The sequence below is a fragment of the Bufo bufo genome, chromosome 4 (assembly GCF_905171765.1).
Source record: "Bufo bufo chromosome 4, aBufBuf1.1, whole genome shotgun sequence".
Lineage (NCBI taxonomy): Eukaryota > Metazoa > Chordata > Amphibia > Anura > Bufonidae > Bufo > Bufo bufo.
Window position 1 is genome coordinate 479,902,148 of NC_053392.1, and position 19,942 is coordinate 479,922,089.

Below are 19,942 nucleotides of genomic sequence, written 5' to 3' on the forward strand. Positions count from 1 at the left end.
CCAAATAATAACCTCTAAAAGGTACACCCTGAGCTAACGGGGCAATACAAGTATCTTCATTCTAACGCGTTTTCTCCCCAAAATGAGTTCATTAAGTAACTTATCAATAAGTGAGAACGAGCTGTTTTCAATCCAAACTGGTGCGGCCATAAACAAGTACAAAAATTGACGGAGACTAATCATTTTAATGAGCGCGCTTCTATCAGCCATTGATAATGGCAGTTTGGGCCAGATCACTTGCAGATTTAAAATGGGCAGCATGCGCATATATGTCGTTTTGCAAATCTGCAGCATTTTTCATTGAAAACTTCAGCAAAATCCCCTCTATTTGGTTCGGATTTCACACAGCAAACCCTTTTACTTTGGCTATTCCCTTAGGCCTCTTTCACACGAACGAGTGTTCCGTGCGGGTGTGATGCGTTAAGTGAACGCATAGCACCCGCACTGAATGCTGACCCATTCCTTTCAATGGGTCTGTGTACATGAGCAGTGATGGCCAGTTCGCATTGTTCGCCCGCGGGCTGCCACCTTTTTTCACAAGTCCGGCGAGGCACAGGTAAGCCCTTACCTGTGCCTGTGCATCGAGCCGGTCTGAAAACAAATGCGGTCACTGGGAGCAGGCAATTCCGAGAACAGCCCGATGAAGGCCCCCAGTGGCTGTTCTCGGAACTGCCTGCTCCTGCTGACCGCACTTGTTTTCAGATCGGCTCGCGCACAGGCACAGGTAAGGGCTTACCTGTGCCTCGCTGGACTTGTGAAAAAAGATGGCAGCTCACATGTGTTCGCGGGCGAACAATGTGAATTGGCCATCACTGTACATGACTGACTGTTTTTTTTTTTTTTTTTTTTCACACATCAGTTCAGTGTTGAGTAGGAATCTCAGCATGTTCTATATTCTGCGTTTTTCACGCAGCCAAGGCCCCATAGAAGTGAATGGGGCTCCAGTGAAAAACACATCGCATCCAGATGCAATGCGTTTTCACTGATAGTTGATAGGAGATGTTTGCGTTCAGCGTTTCAGTTGTGATCCGTTGACAAAGGCAGACAAAAGTAACTGAACTTGCTTGCGAAATGGTGCGCGTTTCCCAGAATGCATCTTGAGAAAATCCGTGTGAAAGATGCCTTACGGTACTTAATTTTTATTTATTTTTTTCCACTCCTGCGTTTTTCAGCATCCCATATGGTCTGTAGAACAGTTATTTTGATCAGGTATGTTGTGAGGACCTGCTTGCTTGCACTTAGTTTACAGTAATAGTCCCTACAGTCCACGGCACCCCCCCCCCCCCCCTCCCCAATCAATAAATGTTTTTTGGCTTCAAACTGTTTTAATTCGTTTTATTTATATCTAGATTATTGACGAAATCCGGAAACTTAATGAAGACCCAAAAGTGCGTGGACTGGTCCTACATTTGGCCAAACCCAGCATCCAAGTGGTTAATGCAGTGCAGCCGGACAAAGATGTGGATGGGTAAAACATGTTGTCTTTTGTCTCTAAATATACAGCGGAGTCACGTGGCCATGAGAGACTGCGGCTGGAGGATTTCCGTTATACCAGTCGTTATGTGATGTAAATGGAATTTTGTAATCTGAATGGAGAGGGTTAATCCAATGTTAAATGCTCTTTCTCCCCAGTGTCACCGATGTTAACCTGGGAAAGATGGTCCGAGGCAGCGCCCAGGATGGCTTCATCTCCCCCACTGCCTCTGGCATCATTGAGCTCATAGAACAGATGGGTAAGGTCTCTTGGGATAGTCTTATACAGCATACATTTGTAAAGCATGTTGTCCGATGCAAAGCAGTACAGATGTAACAGCAAATGTAAGGATATATTTACACTCGGCTGATTTTATGCAGAAATGTCAGTGTCTTACGTGTGTGTGTGTGTAAAGAGAGGAGCAGGGTGTCCCTCATAACTACTATGTTAAGCATGGTGGATTTAAAGGGATATTCGAATCTGGGACTTTTATGTCTTATTGCTAGGATATGCTAGACAGGTGCTGGTTCCACGTCTAGGACCCGCTCCTACCTCCAGAATGGGACCTTCGAAGTGAACACCGTACTGCCACACTTGTGCAACCACGCTCCATTCACCGTTATGGGATTTCCTAGCGCTGGCTCAGCTGTTTTTGGCTGTCCCATAGCAATGAATGGAGAGATGGTCGTGCCCGCGTGGTGTGCTCTCCATTCAGCGCTATGTGAATTCTGAAAATAGCCGAGCACACTCGCTTGGATATTTTTAAAACTCCCATAGCGATGAACGGAGAGCACTCGGCACATGCGCGGTGTGCTCTCGTTCAGTTTTTAGGGCCCCTGTTCTCTAGATAGGTTGTAGAAGTGGGACCATCACCTATTTGACATCGCTATGCCATCCATGTCCCAGATGGGTCAAAGAAAGCAGTGAAGGTTATACCCACTGTGCGTATGGATTGATTTCTCACTTATCTATATGAACTGTGCTGCGTAGTTTGGTTAAACATGGATTTCTTTGAGCGTGGTGGGGCCCGGAATCGCATGTACTGTAGGCAGTAACTATGAAGACATAGAATCTACTCCCTTCTATGATAGAGCTATCCTCAGGGTAGCCATCAGTATTAGATCAGTGGGGGGTTGGCCCCAGCATCGCCACTACTCTGTAGACAACACAAACAATGAAGAAACATCAGATTGGGGAAGTCATGTCTGCTGAGTCCGACCCTCACATCCTGCAGCATCGGCGTCAGAGGCTCCGTTATGTGAACGCAGCCTAAGTTTAGACAGGTTTCAGCCACTATTTTTTTGAAAATAATTTCATAACCTAATGATTTTACTCTTTCGTGACCTGAGACTTGAGACCACGTTATTTATATTACATACATGGGATGCCGCTTTTTAGTTCAGATCTGTATTTCAGCTGTTTGTATAGATTTTCCGTGCTCAGATGTAACTGTCCTATTTTATATCGTAGCTAAGAAATCATTAGAGGGGAAAACGGTGTTAATTGTTGGAGCAGATGTTTCCCTTGAGGCCTCGCTGCAGTGTCTGCTCCAGAAGAAAGGGGCAGTGTCCTTGGTCAGCTCCTGGCAGTCGCAGCAGCTGCAGAACAAGGTACCGCCACACGCTGCTCTGTTTACTCGCTGCTGTGTAAAATCTGGGCTTTGCTTTTATATGTGTGATTTTCATTTAAACATTTGAACATTCGGCCTTGTTGGGTTTATTGTAAAGGGCTCATGTTATGTAAAAGGCAAACCTATTACATGAACCTTATTAATCCAAGTCCCAGTTTACATTACATTAAGCTCTACATGCCAGGAAAGCTCCTGTTATATCGTAAACAAAGTTTTAAAGGGAATCTGTCAGCAGATTTGTACCTATGACACTGGCTGACCTGTTACATGTGCACTTGGCAGCTGAAGAAATCTGTGTTGGTCCCATGTTCATATGTGTCCGCATTTCTGAAAAAAATGGATGTTTTTCTATATGGAAATGAGCTTCTAGGAGCAATGGGGGCGTTGCCGTTACACCGAAAGGCTCTGCTCTCACTGCAACTGCCGCACTCTCTTCACTTTGATTGACTGGGCCAGGCAGTGTAAAAATGATCACACCTGGCCCTGGCTTCTCCTAACGACTCACCTTCGTAGGCGCTTCAGTACCCAGTACAGACAAGAACTGCTGGTCTCTTTCCTGGACTACGCCTACATCAGTTACTGAAGGGCACAGCACAGGTGCGAGAGTTTAGGAGACGTCTGGGTCAGGCATGATGACTTTACACTGCCTGGCCCTGTCAAAGTGGAGAGGTTGTGGAGAGAGCAGAGCCTCTAGGTGTAACGGCAACGTCCCTGTTGCTCCTAGAGGCTCATTTACATATATTAAAACCATAATGTTTCGCAGTAATGTGGGCACATATGAATATGGGACCAACACGGATGCCTTTAGCTGCACAGGTAACAGGTCAGCCAGTGTCATAGGTACAAAGATGCTCTTTAAAGAATTTTTGGTGGTTACTTTTCATTTTCCATGTCACTGCCTAAATTTAAAAAAAAAAATCTTGATCCTGCAGTTTTCACAGTGAGCTCTATTTCTACTAGACTATCTGTAGAGATTATTTTTTTTTTTTAGATTTGAATTTTTATAGAAAATTTTTCAATACATTGTACAAGCTTCTTTTTATACAAGTACCAAGAACATTGAGTAGAACAGTGTATAACCTGCACATTATAGTGTCATTTATGCTGTAAATCCAATAAAGAGCTTTATTTCTTAACCTTGTACTTGGTTTTGCAGTTGTGTATTGAAACATATACTGCTGACCTCATTCTTGGAGCACATACTGTTGCTGAACCTAGACCTGACCAACTGCAGCAACCCCAGATCATAGCACTGCCCCCACAGGCTTGTACAGTAGGCACTAGGCATGATGGGTGCATCACTTCATCTGCCTCTCTCCTTACCCTGATGCGCCCATCACTCTGGAACAGGGTAAATCTGGACTCATCAGACACATGACCTTCTTCCATTGCTCCAGAGTCCAATCTTTATGTTCCCTAGCAAAGTTTTTTTTTCTGGTTTGCCTCATTAATTAGTGGTTTTCTTACGGCTACACAGCTGTGCAGTCCCAATCCCTTGAGTTCCCTTCGCATTGTGCGTGTGGAAATGCTCTTACTTTCAATATTAAACATAGCCCTGAGTTCTACTGTTTTTCTTCAATTTTGATTTTACAAAACGTTTAAGTGATCGCCAATCACGATCATTCAGGATTTTTTTTCCCCGCCACATTTCTTCCTCGAATACGAAGGGTTCCCACTATCCTTCCAGTTTTTAATAATGCATTGGACAGTTCTTAACCCAATTTTAGTAGTTTCTGCAATCTCTTTAGTTGTTTTCTCTGATTTGACCCTTCTCAAACAGACTAACATCTTTTCCACGACCACGAGATGTGTCTTTCGACATGGTTTTTTAAGAAATGAGAAGCAACTCCTTGCACCAGTTGGGGTTAAAAAAACGTATTGCCAGCTGAAAGATAATCGCCCATGCAGTAATTATCCAATAGGAGGCTCATACCTATTTGCTTAGTTAAATCCAGGGGGCGACTTTTTTTTTTTTTTGGACAGGCAGTGTATTTTGGATATTGTGTATTTCAATATAAGTATACCTTAACCTTAGGTAACTAAAAAGGAAAGAACATAACTGAGATCATAAAAGGTCATAAGCTCAAACCTGTGAACAAAGAAACATAGAATCACATGCAATGGTAAATGTGTAATGTGCCCTAGACGTCCTTGTTGCATGGTTAAGGGTACTTTCACACTAGCGTTTTTCTTTTCCGGCATAGAGTTCCGTCACGGAGGCTCTATACCGGAAAAGAACTGATCAGGCATATCCCCATGCATTCTGAATGGAGAGTAATCCGTTCAGGATGTCTTCAGTTCAGTCATTTTGACTGGGCAGAAGATAAAACCGTAGCATGCTACGGTTTTATCTCCTGCGAAAAAAAAACGGAAGACTTGCCTGAATGCCGGATCCTGCATTTTTCCCCATAGGAATGTATAAGTGCCGCATCCGGCATTCAATATTCCGGATCCGTCCTTTCAGCCTGCGCATACGCAGACCGGTAAAAATGTGAAAAAAAGTAAGATGGATCCGTCTGTCCGCATGACAAGTGGAGAGACGGATCCGTTCTTGCAATGCATTTGTGAGATGAATCCGCATCCGGATCCGTCTCACAAATGCTTTGTCACATCCAAATCGGTGGATCCGGCGGGCGCCTTAGCCGTTTGCAGTTTTTGCTTTAAAGAACATAGCCAACAACCCATTTTCTTTTGAGATCAACAAACCTCTGCTCCATTACGATATTGAGTCAGGTTGATATATTTGGAAATGGTGGCTCCCATCTGGACCACAAGTTGAATGTTGACAATTTACCTCTTTGAAAGGCTAAAATGCGCTCATGAAGATGGTTATTAGATACCATATGCTGTATTTCTTCTCTAGTAGGTATAGTCGTCCCCTTCCAGTTTCTAGCTGAGTGTAAGATATAACACACTATGATTCCACACTTGACTGTTACTGATTCTATGCCAAGTTACAGGAGTGCCAATCCGTTACGGATTCCCATAAAGACCTAAGTTTGGGGCAAGACCAAAATATATGGATTAAAGATCCTATGTCTCCACACCCCCTCCAACAAAAGGGGGAGGAAGTTGGTTAGATTTAGGCTAATCTAAGGCCCCATTCACACATCCGCAATTTTGTTCCGCATTTTGCGGAACGGAATTGCGGACCTATTCATTTCTATGGGGCAGCACGATGTGCTGCCCGGATACGGAATTGCGGACCCGGACGTCCGGGTCCGCAATTCCGTTCCCGAAAAAAAACAGAACATGTCCTATTCTTGTCCGCAATTGCGGACAAGAATAGGCATATTCTATCAGTGCCGGCAATGTGCGGTCTGCAAAATGAGGAACGGACATTGCCGCTGTCCGTGTTTTTTGCGGGGACGCAAAACGCATTACAGACGTCTGAATGGAGCCTTAGTGGTGTGTAATACCATCTCAACAGTTTTAATATTGTTCCCAATGCGATGCGCAATTAGTTGCCATGTGGACCCACTTAAATGTGGACATCCACTCCTGTTGAGAAAATGATTTAGCTAATTGTCTTTCCCATTGAATTATTTTGAGGGCTCTTATGAAAAGCCATACTTTGTGATAATAGAGCATATTATGGCCTTACTCCCCTTTGGAGAGGAAGTGGAGAGCCATGTATAATCTTGTTCAATGGTTCAGGGATCACCAGATGAGGTTTTTCTTTAGACAAATAGGACACCATTTGATTATAGCGTATTTGTTCTGCATCTGGACTGTGGAACTCTTGTTGTAGGTGGCTGAAGGACTGGAACTCGTTTTGGTGGACTCATTGGGAAATGGTTGTTATCCCAAGGCTTACCCATTTCCTTAAATCTAAGTCCTGTATATGGTTTTGTAATGCTTGTATCGGAATCTGGATGGTGAACATAGAGGCAGGATCTGTTTTAGAAGATAAACCTATGCTCCATGCTTTTAAGGTTGCTAATACTGTTGGTGGAGTTCCTAGTGGTAGAAAGATTACATCAACAGGTATTAGATTTAGATTTCTAATAGAGGCCAATTGGGCTTCCACGTGTGGCCATAATTTGTCTGAATCAGAATGAGACCAGTGATACGATTGAGTGATTAGCAATGCTTTATGGTATTGATTTAGGTCTCGTAACCCCATGCCTCCTGCTGACATATGCTTTAACACATTGATGGCTACTCTGGGTTTCATTTGTTTCCATAAAGGAAGACCTTTGTGATCTAAATGAGCGGAAAGTAGCTGCTGGAATAGGAATGTGTGCGCAAGAAATACAATATTCGGGTAAAAATAACAGATGATCCTGCCCATCCAGCTTGTTTCATAGTTTTTCGCTCTGTCCATTTCTTTTTGTAGAGATGTAAGGAGTGGAGGGAAATCGGCCCTAGTTGTTTAGGAGTGCTAGTGAGTGGAATCCCTAGATACGTAATGGCGCTTTCAGCCCATGGGAACTGGGTTTTTGACGAGATATCATTTTTGTATATATAACGGGCACTCAGAACATAGAGAGTTGCATCAAATTGGTAGATTTAATAAACATGAAACCTTCACATTAAAACATAACCTATATAACTTTAAAAATAGTAAAAACAAAGCTTTCCATATTAGGATCTCAAAGATTCAAATGACTGGTATATCGAGCAAAAAGGTCAGATGCTTAATATATCGAACCATAAATCGAATAGATGGTAAAAAAAAAAAATCGATGGGATGAAAATTGTCAGAAACCACATAAATGTATAAGGTCCTCCAGGTTCTTTTCTTAATAGTAGTGTATGGAATCTCTTATACACTCGTTAGTAAAATGTATGACCACTCTTGGCTTAATAGTTACCATACGAGACTCTTGTATGCGAGACTCTGATGTAGCCGGCAATCGTATAAGCAAGAGGCAAGTAGATAGATAGATAGATAGATAGATAGATATAGAGAAAAGCAGTCTCTTTTTACCATATCTTCATCACCTCCCGGTGGCTATTCGGCTGGACAGACCGCACACCTAATCGGCGAAAGTTTCTTTTTGCTGTACAAGCAGCGATGATCCACGCTCTATTGGCGCTGAAATCGGAACTGAATCGAAACTTCCGAATATTGATCACGTGTTTGGTGGCGTCCCACGTGATTTTGATACGTCGCCTGTTTCAAAATTACAGCGCGCTGTTTCTTATCTATGATTTATTTTGTTGATTTGCCTTACGTGTTTCAAAGTTGCAAACCTCCTCTTCAGTGGCTATTATAATAGCCTGATGACATACGGATGCATTTCAGTGTGCTATCCGTTTTTGTTTTTTTTACGGACCCATTGACTTTCTATGGGGCCATGGACCGCAATTTGCGGCCAAGCATAGGACATGTTCTAAAATAAAAGGAACGGACAGCACACGGATGACAGTGAAAGGCATTCCACAATTTTTGCGGACCCATAGAAATGAATTTGTCCGTGCATTATCCGCAAAAATTGCGGAACTGAAGAAAAACACGGTCGTGTGAATGGTCCCTTTAGTCTGTGTTTTTGTCTATAGACAGTATAAATGGGTGGAGCCGCATATGAATGTATTCGCTGGATGAGCAGGAGTGCGCACCACAATAGATATAGGGGCATGGTCCGACAAAGTGATATTATGGATATTACAAGATATTATATCCGGCAACACCCATTTAGAAAGAATGAAGTTATCTATCCTTGTATAAATGTGGTGTCTGTGCGAAGAAAATGTAAAATCTTTTTCATTTTCATGGGTGCAACGCCACCCATTATACATATCTTGTTTTTTTTTAGCCAAGGGTCAAGACTTGGAGGCCTATTGCACCTATATGTGGAATCTAGAAGTGGGTTTGCCACCATATTGAAATCTCCATCAGTTTGCCTTTTATTTATAGACATGTCTTAATCTAGGCCTCCTCCTCAACAAGTACATCATTCACATTTGGAGGGCATGGCAATCAAGTATTGAGTGTATAAACATACCATTGCATAGAAAATGGTTGAAGTGACCTTGGCCAACTGTGCCAAGATAAGCTTGGCTTTATACATGAATATAACAAACAGTAATACCAGGTGAAATAAGAACTGAGCAGTGAATATTACTGAACAAACCATGGGGAAGGTTTGTAGAAAGAAAAGTGTCCTGCAATATGATATACGTTACTGAGGCCTCGCGTGTCCCTTGATGCGCTTTTCCAGTCCATGGGAATTCTGTTTGGAGGATTTCGGAGAGATGCCATCTGGTAGCTGTAATCCCCAGCTTCTGATGAGATGTAGACCTTTTTCCAAGGAGGTGATAAGGTGTTGTTCTCCTTTCCTTGTGACGATTAGTTTCGTTGGGTAGCCCCATTTATATGGGATCTCGTGTTGACGAAGACTTTTAGTGAAAGGTGGTTTTCTTCTTGCTGCCAAGGTGTGCTGAGAGATCTCCAAATAACGTTATCTCTTGGAAAGGTTCAGGTAGCTTGCCTTTCTTTCTCACCGCCTGCATAAGTTATTCCTTTATGTGGTAGAAGTGAATTTGTGCTATTGTATCTCTTGGTATTGCTTCTGGGATGGATTTAGGCTTTGGAAGCCTGTGAGCTCTGTCAATGATTATATCCTTATCCGTAGCATGAGGAAGTATGGTAGTAATCAGCTTCTGTAGAAATTAGCCAAGTTGTCTGGTGACACGGACTCTGGTATACCACGGAATTTTACATTGTTGCGACGGTGCGGTCTTCTAAGTCCGCCATCTTGGATTTTATGGACTCCATGTCTTCTGATATGGTATTATGAGCATCAACCAGCTCGTTGTGTGCGGAAGAGAACTCCCCCATTTTTGTTTCTATATGATTTACAGTGTTCCATCTACAGTGCTGAAATGGAGCTGAGTGCCTCTTAATATCTTTCTGATAGATTGTCTTAGACGCTTTCATAGCATTTATCATCAAGGCTCTGTGGCAGCTTGATCAGTGGTTGTAATGGAGGTTAGAAGCATCCCCTTGCTTTTCTACATGGGTCTCCTCTGTGTGCCTGCTGTGCAGAAAATGATAGTGATTTCCCACCTTGCCTTTGTGTATGGGACTGGCAGTACCTTAAGCACAGATATTAGGTTTTTGTAATATTGCTGACCTGTTAAAGGATAACTGTCATATTTTCATCAGAAAAAAACCATTTTAGCATATGTTACTGCTGCAGCAGCATTATGCATAAGGCAATCTTTAGTTTCTTCACTTACCACTGTTTTCCTTGAGTTTTCCGCTTAGTTACGGCTGTTTTGAATCCTACATTATGAGGATCTCCTCAAGATGGCTCCTTTCCAGTTCTCTGAGGCCAAAACTGCCTTCCCTCAGGTCACATACAAACTTGCTGTAGCCAGCAGCTTCCTGCCAGCCAATCAGATTGGATTACTGAGACGCGCTGTTTTCCCCTTTATTTCTTTTGTGTTCAGTTGCCGAGGTTCTCATCGAAGATGAACTGGTGTGAGAGTCTGGATTTTGCTCCTCAGAGCTGCGATCCGAATGGGAGACTGGTTTTCTTGTTTCACCGGACTTGGCTGCGCGATCTGTCTCTTCTCCCCGCAGCACGCCTCAATCTAGCGCTGCCTGCCTCGTGGTCGCGGACAACTTTACTCACCAACTGGAAAAAAGCTTACAGCTTCCCCCCCCCCCCCCCCCCCCCCGTTTCGGCATCATGGTGTGTTGGGGCTCCTGTGTGAGTAGGGCTCCAAAATGTTCGTGGGCCACTGCTTTAGAGGTTGCTTTACAGGATGCCTGATGGGAGCTCTACAGCTAAGCAGCCATTGCGCTCCGCATCCAGGCCACGCCCCCTACAGATGACTCTTTATCATCACAGGCAAGATTACAATGACTGATGATAATGCTTTTATATATAGATAACACCGGATTCACCATTCAAAGTAGGTGAAATCACAGCTCCTCTACTCCTGACCTCTGCACACAGTGCATGGCTAGAAGAATCTCCTATAGAAATCAATGAGTCTGTCAGTTTCTGTCCATGGTGGCAGCTGTAAAGCATATGTCTAAATGCTGTTAACAGCAGCTCAGGCAAGATGGCCAGGTGATAGAATAAAATAAATCTGTATCAGAAAATGAAAAAACCTTAGCAAAAAAAAGTCTGTTTTTTACTGGGAGAAAAAAATTATAGGTGACCCGATGTAGTTGTGTTTCTCAATACAAACTTGGGCTCCATTCACACGTCCGCAAAATGGGTTTGCATCCGTTCCGCAATTCTTGGGTCCGCAACACACCACGGACGTGTGACTGCAGCCTTAATGTATGTGTCCCCTACACCCTTTCCCTCTCTTACATGTGCTTTTAGAGAGACGGAGGTTGCATCGTGGATGGGAAAGTTGGCATATTCAACCATACTAGTGTACTTCCTGCGTGTCTCCATGCCCATTGTAAGGTCTGGTGGGAGATGAAAGTTGTTGATCCAAAGTTTGGCCAAAAATCATCTTGTTTGTATGGCCGGCTTTTGGGATTTCTGGACCAGTGGAGGTCCCAACGGTTGTGCTCCCGCAGATCACATTCATGGCAGATCCTACAAGCAAACTACTGATAATGATGCCCAAACGGAAAAAAAAAATGACCTGTGGTTTGGGATTCTGGGGTCTGAAGGTGACTGTTTCCTCATATTGCCACTTGGTGGCAGCACAATACCAGTTAGGCTCTTCCCTCCTCCGTTATTATAGGTGGGGTTGGTACTGAGAAGATTTTGTCAGGAAGTGCTGACTAACTGTATATTTTGCACTGAAACGGTTTGCCTCTATGAATTAGTGTACTTCTTCACTTGCTATGGATTTCATTTCTACACACCAGATATATATATATATATATATATATATATATATATATATATATATATATATATATATATATATATTTTAATTTTTTTTTAACCTCTTAGCTTTTGGCATTGGAGCAGGTCTACATAAATTTTACACATTTATGGGGAGATTTATCAAGACGGGGGGGCTTTTTTTGGGCCAGTCTTGATATCCCCTGTGCTGCCAGAGGAGGAGGTGCAGGCCTCATCATAAGTTGGGGGCATCCTCCGGCAGTCGGTACACCTAAACAGAAATCTACGGCAGCTCTGCTGTAGAATTCTGGGTTCATTTGCACCAGAAGACGGTCGTAAATCAAGATAAATTTGGTTACAGCGACTGACTACACCCCCCTCTCCTGCCCTTCTCACTCCCCTTTCAGAAAAGTGGCGAGGACTGCGTGAAAAATGCCACTTGCACCTATTTTTTCAAGTCCCAAGCTCAGTTTCATACAGCTGGTTAATTTTTTTTCTTCTTCCCTTTTTAGCTTGGTGCTGCAGAGATAGTGGTTATTGTAAGTGCAAAACCACCGAAGATTCCAAGTGACTGGATAAAGCCAGGAACTATTGTTGTCTTTGCAGGTAGGTGACATTACGATGTTACATTGACTGTAATATTTGTCATTTAAAGGGTTTTTCCGAGATCTTAATACTGATGACCTATCCTCTGGGTAGGTCATCAGTATCTGATTGGTGGGTGTCCGACATTGGGACCCCCCTGCCGATCAGCTGTTTGAGAAGGCATTGGAGCTCCTGTGAGGATAAGGATAACCCCTTTAAAAACTTGGAGGTTCCCATCCAGTAGCTATCAGAAATCCCTGCTGTGATGAAACATTTTCAGTGCAGCGTTAGATTCATTTAGTTGCGGCTGCATCATTCATATATTGAGAGGAGGAATTGATCTACTGTTCTAGATTATGAATTGACATTACCTTCTAGTTTCTCTCCTTTAGGAAGGGAGTGTTGTGAAAACCCAGTGTTGCCTGTACTGGCCAGTCAGACCATATTCTATTAGACTGGTTAGTTAAAAGATGACCTGCTTAAGTACTTCAGACAGCTCTTCTACTAATACAGCCATGGTTGTACATCATATAACGGTCTCAGGAACCACACATGATCTATGTAACATCCATTCCATTCCTAATATATATTCCAGCCATATGGAGACCACCTACAACGTAAACCATCTATTAGTAACTGCAACATCATCTCACTTGGCTTGCAGATCTAAATTCAAACCTCTCTCTTTTAGCAAATTGCACCAATTCTTTGTAACAGCCTACTTTCTCCTGATCAATTGTGTTATATATATTTTTTTTTTTTGCGACCAATAAATTTAATGGCACAAAGTAAATTACAATAAACATAAAACCGTCTATTATAGAAGAACTAAATAATGGAAGCGTTTATCCGATGATGGAAATGAGCGCCACCTGGTGGAGTGCACTGACTATAAAATGAATTCCACCAGAGGGAGATATATATATATATATATATACTATATATATATATATTATATATATATATATATATATATATAAATATATATATATATATATATTTTTTTTTTTTTTTAAGTTTGTAGAGTGGGATTCTTCCTGCTTTGGACAAATCTGAATGTTTTTGCTGCTTTCAGTAAACAGTGTGGGGGAGTTTTATCAAGATTGGTGTTTTCGGCATTATTATCGATTTTATCTGGCATTACTATCAAAGCTGAATATTTTTGGAAGTAGTTTTTAGTTTGTTTTTAGTTTTAGCTATTTTAGGGGGATATCTGTGTGTGCAGGTGACTATTACTGTGCATAATTATTAGGCAACTTAACAAAAAACAAATATATACCTATTTCAATTATTTTTACCAGTGAAACCAATATAACATCTCAACATTCACAAATATACATTTCTGACATTCAAAAACTAAAAACAAATCCGTGACCAATATAGCCACCTTTCTTTGCAAGGACACTCAAAAGCCTGCCATCCATGGATTCTGTCAGTGTTTTGATCTGTTCACCATCAACATTGCGTGCAGCAGCAACCACAGCCTCCCAGACACTGTTCAGAGAGGTGTACTGTTTTCCCTCCTTGTAAATCTCACATTTGATGATGGACCACAGGTTCTCAATGGGGTTCAGATCAGGTGAACAAGGAGGCCATGTCATTAGATTTTCTTCTTTTATACCCTTTCTTGCCAGCCACGCTATGGAGTACTTGGACGCGTGTGATGGAGCATTGTCCTGCATGAAAATCATGTCTTTCTTGAAGGATGCAGACTTCTTCCTGTACCACTGCTTGAAGAAGGTGTCTTCCAGAAACTGGCAGTAGGACTGGGAGTTGAGCTTGACTCCATCCTCAACCCGAAAAGGCCCCACAAGCTCATCTTTGATGATACCAGCCCAAACCAGTACTCCACCTCCACCTTGCTGGCGTCTGAGTCGGACTGGAGCTCTCTGCCCTTTACCAATCCAGCCACGGGCCCATCCATCTGGCCCATCAAGACTCACTCTCATTTCAAGACTCACTCTCAAAACCTTAGAAAAATCAGTCTTGAGATATTTCTTGGCCCAGTCTTGACGTTTCAGCTTGTGTGTCTTGTTCAGTGGTGGTCGTCTTTCAGCCTTTCTTACCTTGGCCATGTCTCTGAGTATTGCACACCTTGTGCTTTTGGGCACTCCAGTGATGTTGCAGCTCTGAAATATGGCCAAACTGGTGGCAAGTGGCATCTTGGCAGCTGCACGCTTGACTTTTCTCAGTTCATGGGCAGTTATTTTGCGCCTTGGTTTTTCCACACGCTTCTTGCGACCCTGTTGACTATTTTGAATGAAACGCTTGATTGTTCGATGATCACGCTTCAGAAGCTTTGCAATTTTAAGAGTGCTGCATCCCTCTGCAAGATATCTCACTATTTTTGACTTTTCTGAGCCTGTCAAGTCCTTCTTTTGACCCATTTTGCCAAAGGAAAGGAAGTTGCCTAATAATTATGCACACCTAATATAGGGTGTTGATGTCATTAGACCACACCCCTTCTCATTACAGAGATGCACATCACCTAATATGCTTAATTGGTAGTAGGCTTTCGAGCCTATACAGCTTGGAGTAAGACAACATGCATAAAGAGGATGATGTGGTCAAAATACTCATTTGCCTAATTCTGCACGCAGTGTATATAATATCTCTATCAAACGAATGATGAGGCAGCACTTCCAGTATAGGGTAAACGGGTGTGGACCCCAAACTTTATTCAAGCGACGTTTCGGCCTGCTCAATGAGGCCTTTCTCAAGCTAAATAACAGTGCATATGACAGGGTATATATACCCAACAATCAATACAAATCAATTACAATCAGTGATTGGGCGTGACTCCAGTCAAGTCACGTGATCATTAACCATATAAATACATGACATAGGTGCATAATAAACATTCATGTTGCAGGCATACAAACATTTCATAAGTGTTCATAGTAGTATCAAAACAGATAAAATAGAGGTAGATCTCTGTGATTCAATTATAGAATAGAAAATGTATCCCTCTCTATTCAATATATTATTACCCATAGTGGACACTGTGCAGAAAGTATTAGGTGCATATGAGGTTAAAAACATCAATAGTTGGTACAGCTGTACCTAATCATAAGTTAAAAACAAAAGACAGAGCTCACCACACTGACACTTGGTATCCGCCAGCATTGGCGTCCCCCCGTCGACGATGCGCATGCGCCGAGCCAGACCTCAATGGCCACGCCCCCCGACACAGCGGCGCTCACACGTGACCGCTCCATGGACCGCAGCGTCATCCCCTGGAGCGCACCGTTAGACACGCAGCTGTGAGGGGAGGGAGGCCAAGACATGTCACTCAGCGTCAGAGGCACAGCGCACGGGGGCGTGTTTTAGTGACCATGGTGATGAAAACAATCGGGAGACCTGCGGGCATATGCACTGTCGCCAGGACATATGTCAATGCGTGCGATCTGGATAGCAACGCACATACAGGAGCATATAGCTGGCCTATAGGATAGGCGATCTGACTCTGCAAAAACACAGAGTGACTGCCCACTCAACAATGGCCATCACTATTGCACCCCATTAATGAGTGGTTACAATGGGACACAATACCCATCTGTCCACACCTATAGCACTGATATGTGTATATCACCACCAGCTCACAAATATGAGGCAAGTGTGATCACACACTACATCAGTGCAGCAAGAATGACTGTCACATTTCAATAAAAATAGCGTGCACTATAGTGACAATCCAGGTAGTCAGTCGCAGTCCCGCTAGTCTCCACACAATGGTCACTATCACAATCTTGTATCCAAGGTCATTGGGCGGCTCCATCCAGTATGCAGACAAAGGCTCATCAAATTCATCAGAAGTCATCTAGGATAAATGAGAATAACATCAATATACATTGATAATCTAATCAGACATATTAGCACTGTTACATGTCTCCTATCCCAGACAGGGCGGTCAAGGACCCCCACGTCGGCGAGCGCAGCACCTATCCATCACCCACATAATTCCCATCTACATTCAGCATTAAGGCCGTCGGGCTTAAGTGTATGTAGCCCTATGGATCCACATGATCTCACGTTGCTTAAGTAATCTTTCCCTGTTACCTCCCCGTTTCAGCGGGGGTATGTGATCAATCACCCTAAATTTGAGATCTTTCTCACCGTGCCCTGCCTCAATAAAGTGCTTAGGCACAGGGAGATCTCTCCTCTTTTGCCAAATCGAGTACCTGTGATAGTTCATTCTGGTCTTAACCTCACAAATAGTCTCCCCTACATAGAAAAGGTTGCAGGGGCAAGACAGAGATAGATCACAAATGAACTATCACAGGTCAAGAAGTGCCGTATCTCAAATTGTTTCTTCAGTATCGGGTGAGTAAATTTATCTCCTTTTAACATATAGCTGCAGTTTACACAGCCTAAACAAGGGTAGCATCCATATTTCTTGCGACCAAGATAGGTCTGCACTGGGGCTTTACCCCCAGACACCTCAGCTTTAACTAGCTTGTCCCTCAGACTAGGGGCTCGCCTATAGAACATCAGGGGAGGTACGGCAAATTCTTTGACCTTTTTAAAGTTGCTATGTAATATTGGCCAGTGTTTTTTGATAGCATCTGCTACCTGATAGCTACCCTCAATGAAAGTTGAGATGAAAGGCACTCTAATCTGTTTATTATTGTCCTTAGGGGTCCTAGATTCAAGCTCATCCAGTTGTCTGTGAACTAGTCTTCTAGGATAACCCTATTGACAAACTTGTCCGCCATCTGCGACAATCTCATGTCACATATCTTGGGATCTCTAACTATACGTTGCATGCGGAGAAACTGGCTCCGTGGTAAGGTTTTGACCATGGACCGTGGGTGACAGCTCTCAAACTTCAGCAACTTATTGCAGTCCGTCGGTTTGGTGTATAAGTCTGTCACCAGTACCGTACCTTGTTTGATCACCATGGTATCCAAAAATTGGACCTGCTCGGTGGAGTGCGTCAGAGTAAACTATTTCTGGGTCTATTGCATTCAAGAAGGTGTGAAAACTGGCCAACTCTCTTTCAGTGCCGTCCCAGATGACAAAAACATCGTCTATGTATCTCCTCCACCCTCGTACCAAGCCGAAGTGGTGGGACACATAGACGTGTTCAGCCTCAAGGCCCGACATGAAAATGTTGGCGTAAGTCGGCGCCATATTCGAACCCATTGCGGTTCCCCGCTGTTGTAGAAAGTAGCCATCTTGGAAGGCAAAATAGTTATACCTTAACACTACACCGAGCAGGTCCAATATGAACTCCCTACATTCATCAGTGTACTGGGTGGAAGCCAGACATTTCCTGACTGCCTCTACACCCTATCATGGTTGATAGAGGTGTAAAGGCTCACCACATCAAAAGAGACTAGCAGAGTCCTAGCCGTCACTTCTACATTAGCAATCCTATTCAGGAAGTCACCTGTGTCACGTATGTAGGATCTGGCTTCAACAGCAATCCTTCTCAATATCTTATCCAAGAAGATAGCTATGTTGGAAAACACAGACTCCCTCCCGGAGACTATGGGTCTCCCCGGGGGATTTTGTATACTGTTGTGAATTTTAGGTAACACATATATCAATGGTGTTTTGGAATGTGTTATCAATAGATACTTGTAGAGAGTTTCATCGATTAAACCTCCTACTTTTGCTCTATCAAGTATACTAGTGATAACCTTCATCACATCAAATTTAGGGTCATGATTCAGCTGTCTATACACCAGGGGGTCTCCCAGCTGTCTCTGTATTTCTGAGACGTACCATTGGGTGTCCATCACAACAACGGCTCCCCCCTTATCGGCCGGTTTGACCGTGAGGGAGCCGTTGTTGCAAAGTTCACCCAATGCACTTATCTCGGCTGACTTCATATTAGGATGTTTAAGCCCTCTTTCAGACATAGTCTTTCAGATGCTCAATATGAGACCTCACTGCATTGATAAATGCGTCTATAGCTGGACATTTAATCTGCGGTGTGAAGTCACTCTTGGTGTGTAAACCCACACCACGAAGTGAGAGTTCACAGCCATGCTCGGTGTCGCCACCCATCATATGCTGGTCATGCTCAGAAAACCACACTTTTAACTTGATGCTTCTGAAAATTTTTTGCAAATCTACTTCAAGCTGATACCAATCAACTCCCACTGCAGGGCAAAAGGTTAACCCCTTAGATAGGAGCTCCGTTTGTGCATCAGTCAAAACATGGGAAGATATATTTACCACTATGGATTCCTTTTCCTTAGTGGTCGATTCCTTACATTCCGTTGTTCTTTTTCTCCATTTGTATTGTCTCTGTCCACCACGTCTGGTCCTTTTGGATCCATGGCGGGACCTAAAAAATCATCTTGCCGCTGTGCAATATGTATAGCTCCATCATCATTGGTAGATGCCATTCTCCTCCTAGAGTTGGTGTAGCTTTTTTTGTTACCACTGGAGTTACCATAGAACGGAAGTGCTGCCTCATCATTCGTTTGATATATATCGTGGAGGAAGAGCCGACCTCTGTGGGGACTTTGCACCCGGTTCATCACATCTGACTGTGCTGCTGCATTATCTGTTTTTTTATATAAGGACTTAGCAGCTTAGCACTGAAAAAATGCATGATTCGTCTGAGAGGGACCCGCTTGATGTGTTCTCCTATACCAGACAGGATGAGGAGAGGATCCTCCATGATTTGGTGAGCGATTGCACGTTTCTATCCACCCCATCTATCACAGAGCTTAAGAAAGGCTATGAGGCTGATGGTAAAAGGCTGGCTTCAATGGAGTTACATTAAGCAACCCTAGCGGAATATTACAAGTCGCATAGAATACCAAGGGGTATGTGCTCCCAGCTTAAGCCGAGCCTGTTTCCAGCAGACAGTAAGTTTGCACAAAAATTCACACAGATTTCGAATATGCCCTGGATGTGATACTGTTGAACCTGGAATTTTTGCAATATGAATTGGGCGGTATACGGGAACATCTTGATAAAGCTGTCAATAAGCTTAAAGAGGCTCTCCCTGTACAGGACTATGACACCTACTTAACCAACTGCTCTGCTTATTTGGAGAAATTCAGGAGAGAACAGGAGGCTATCAAACGGCGAAAATGGTTACGTGATGAAGAGGATTACCGACGGGGTAATGTGTATACCTGGCAAGATACTAAAGGCCAAAGAAGACAACCGTTCTATGGTAACTCCAGTGGTAACAAAAAAAGCTACACCAACTCTAGGAGGAGAATGGCATCTACCAATGATGATGGAGCTATACATATTGCACAGCGGCAAGATGATTTTTTTTAGGTCCCGCCATGGATCCAAAAGGACCAGACGTGGTGGACAGAGACAATACAAATGGAGAAAAAGAACAACGGAATGTAAGGAATCGACCACTAAGGAAAAGGAATCCATAGTGGTAAATATATCTTCCCATGTTTTGACTGATGCACAAACGGAGCTCCTATCTAAGGGGTTAACCTTTTGCCCTGCAGTGGGAGTTGATTGGTATCAGCTTGAAGTAGATTTGCAAAAATT

General features: G+C 43.1%; 1 protein-coding gene across 2 annotated transcripts in view; it reads left to right on the top strand.

Moving 5' to 3' along the window:
- The window catches only part of MTHFD1L (methylenetetrahydrofolate dehydrogenase (NADP+ dependent) 1 like), a 309,383-nt gene that overhangs the window by 47,990 nt on the left and 241,451 nt on the right, over positions 1 to 19,942 (top strand). For both annotated transcript variants that reach the window (XM_040429522.1, XM_040429523.1), the window contains exons 5-8: positions 1,350 to 1,468; positions 1,633 to 1,733; positions 2,945 to 3,084; positions 12,388 to 12,481. In XM_040429522.1, coding sequence (XP_040285456.1) covers positions 1,350 to 1,468; positions 1,633 to 1,733; positions 2,945 to 3,084; positions 12,388 to 12,481 — 454 coding nt within the window. The remainder of the gene's footprint in view (positions 1 to 1,349; positions 1,469 to 1,632; positions 1,734 to 2,944; positions 3,085 to 12,387; positions 12,482 to 19,942) is intronic.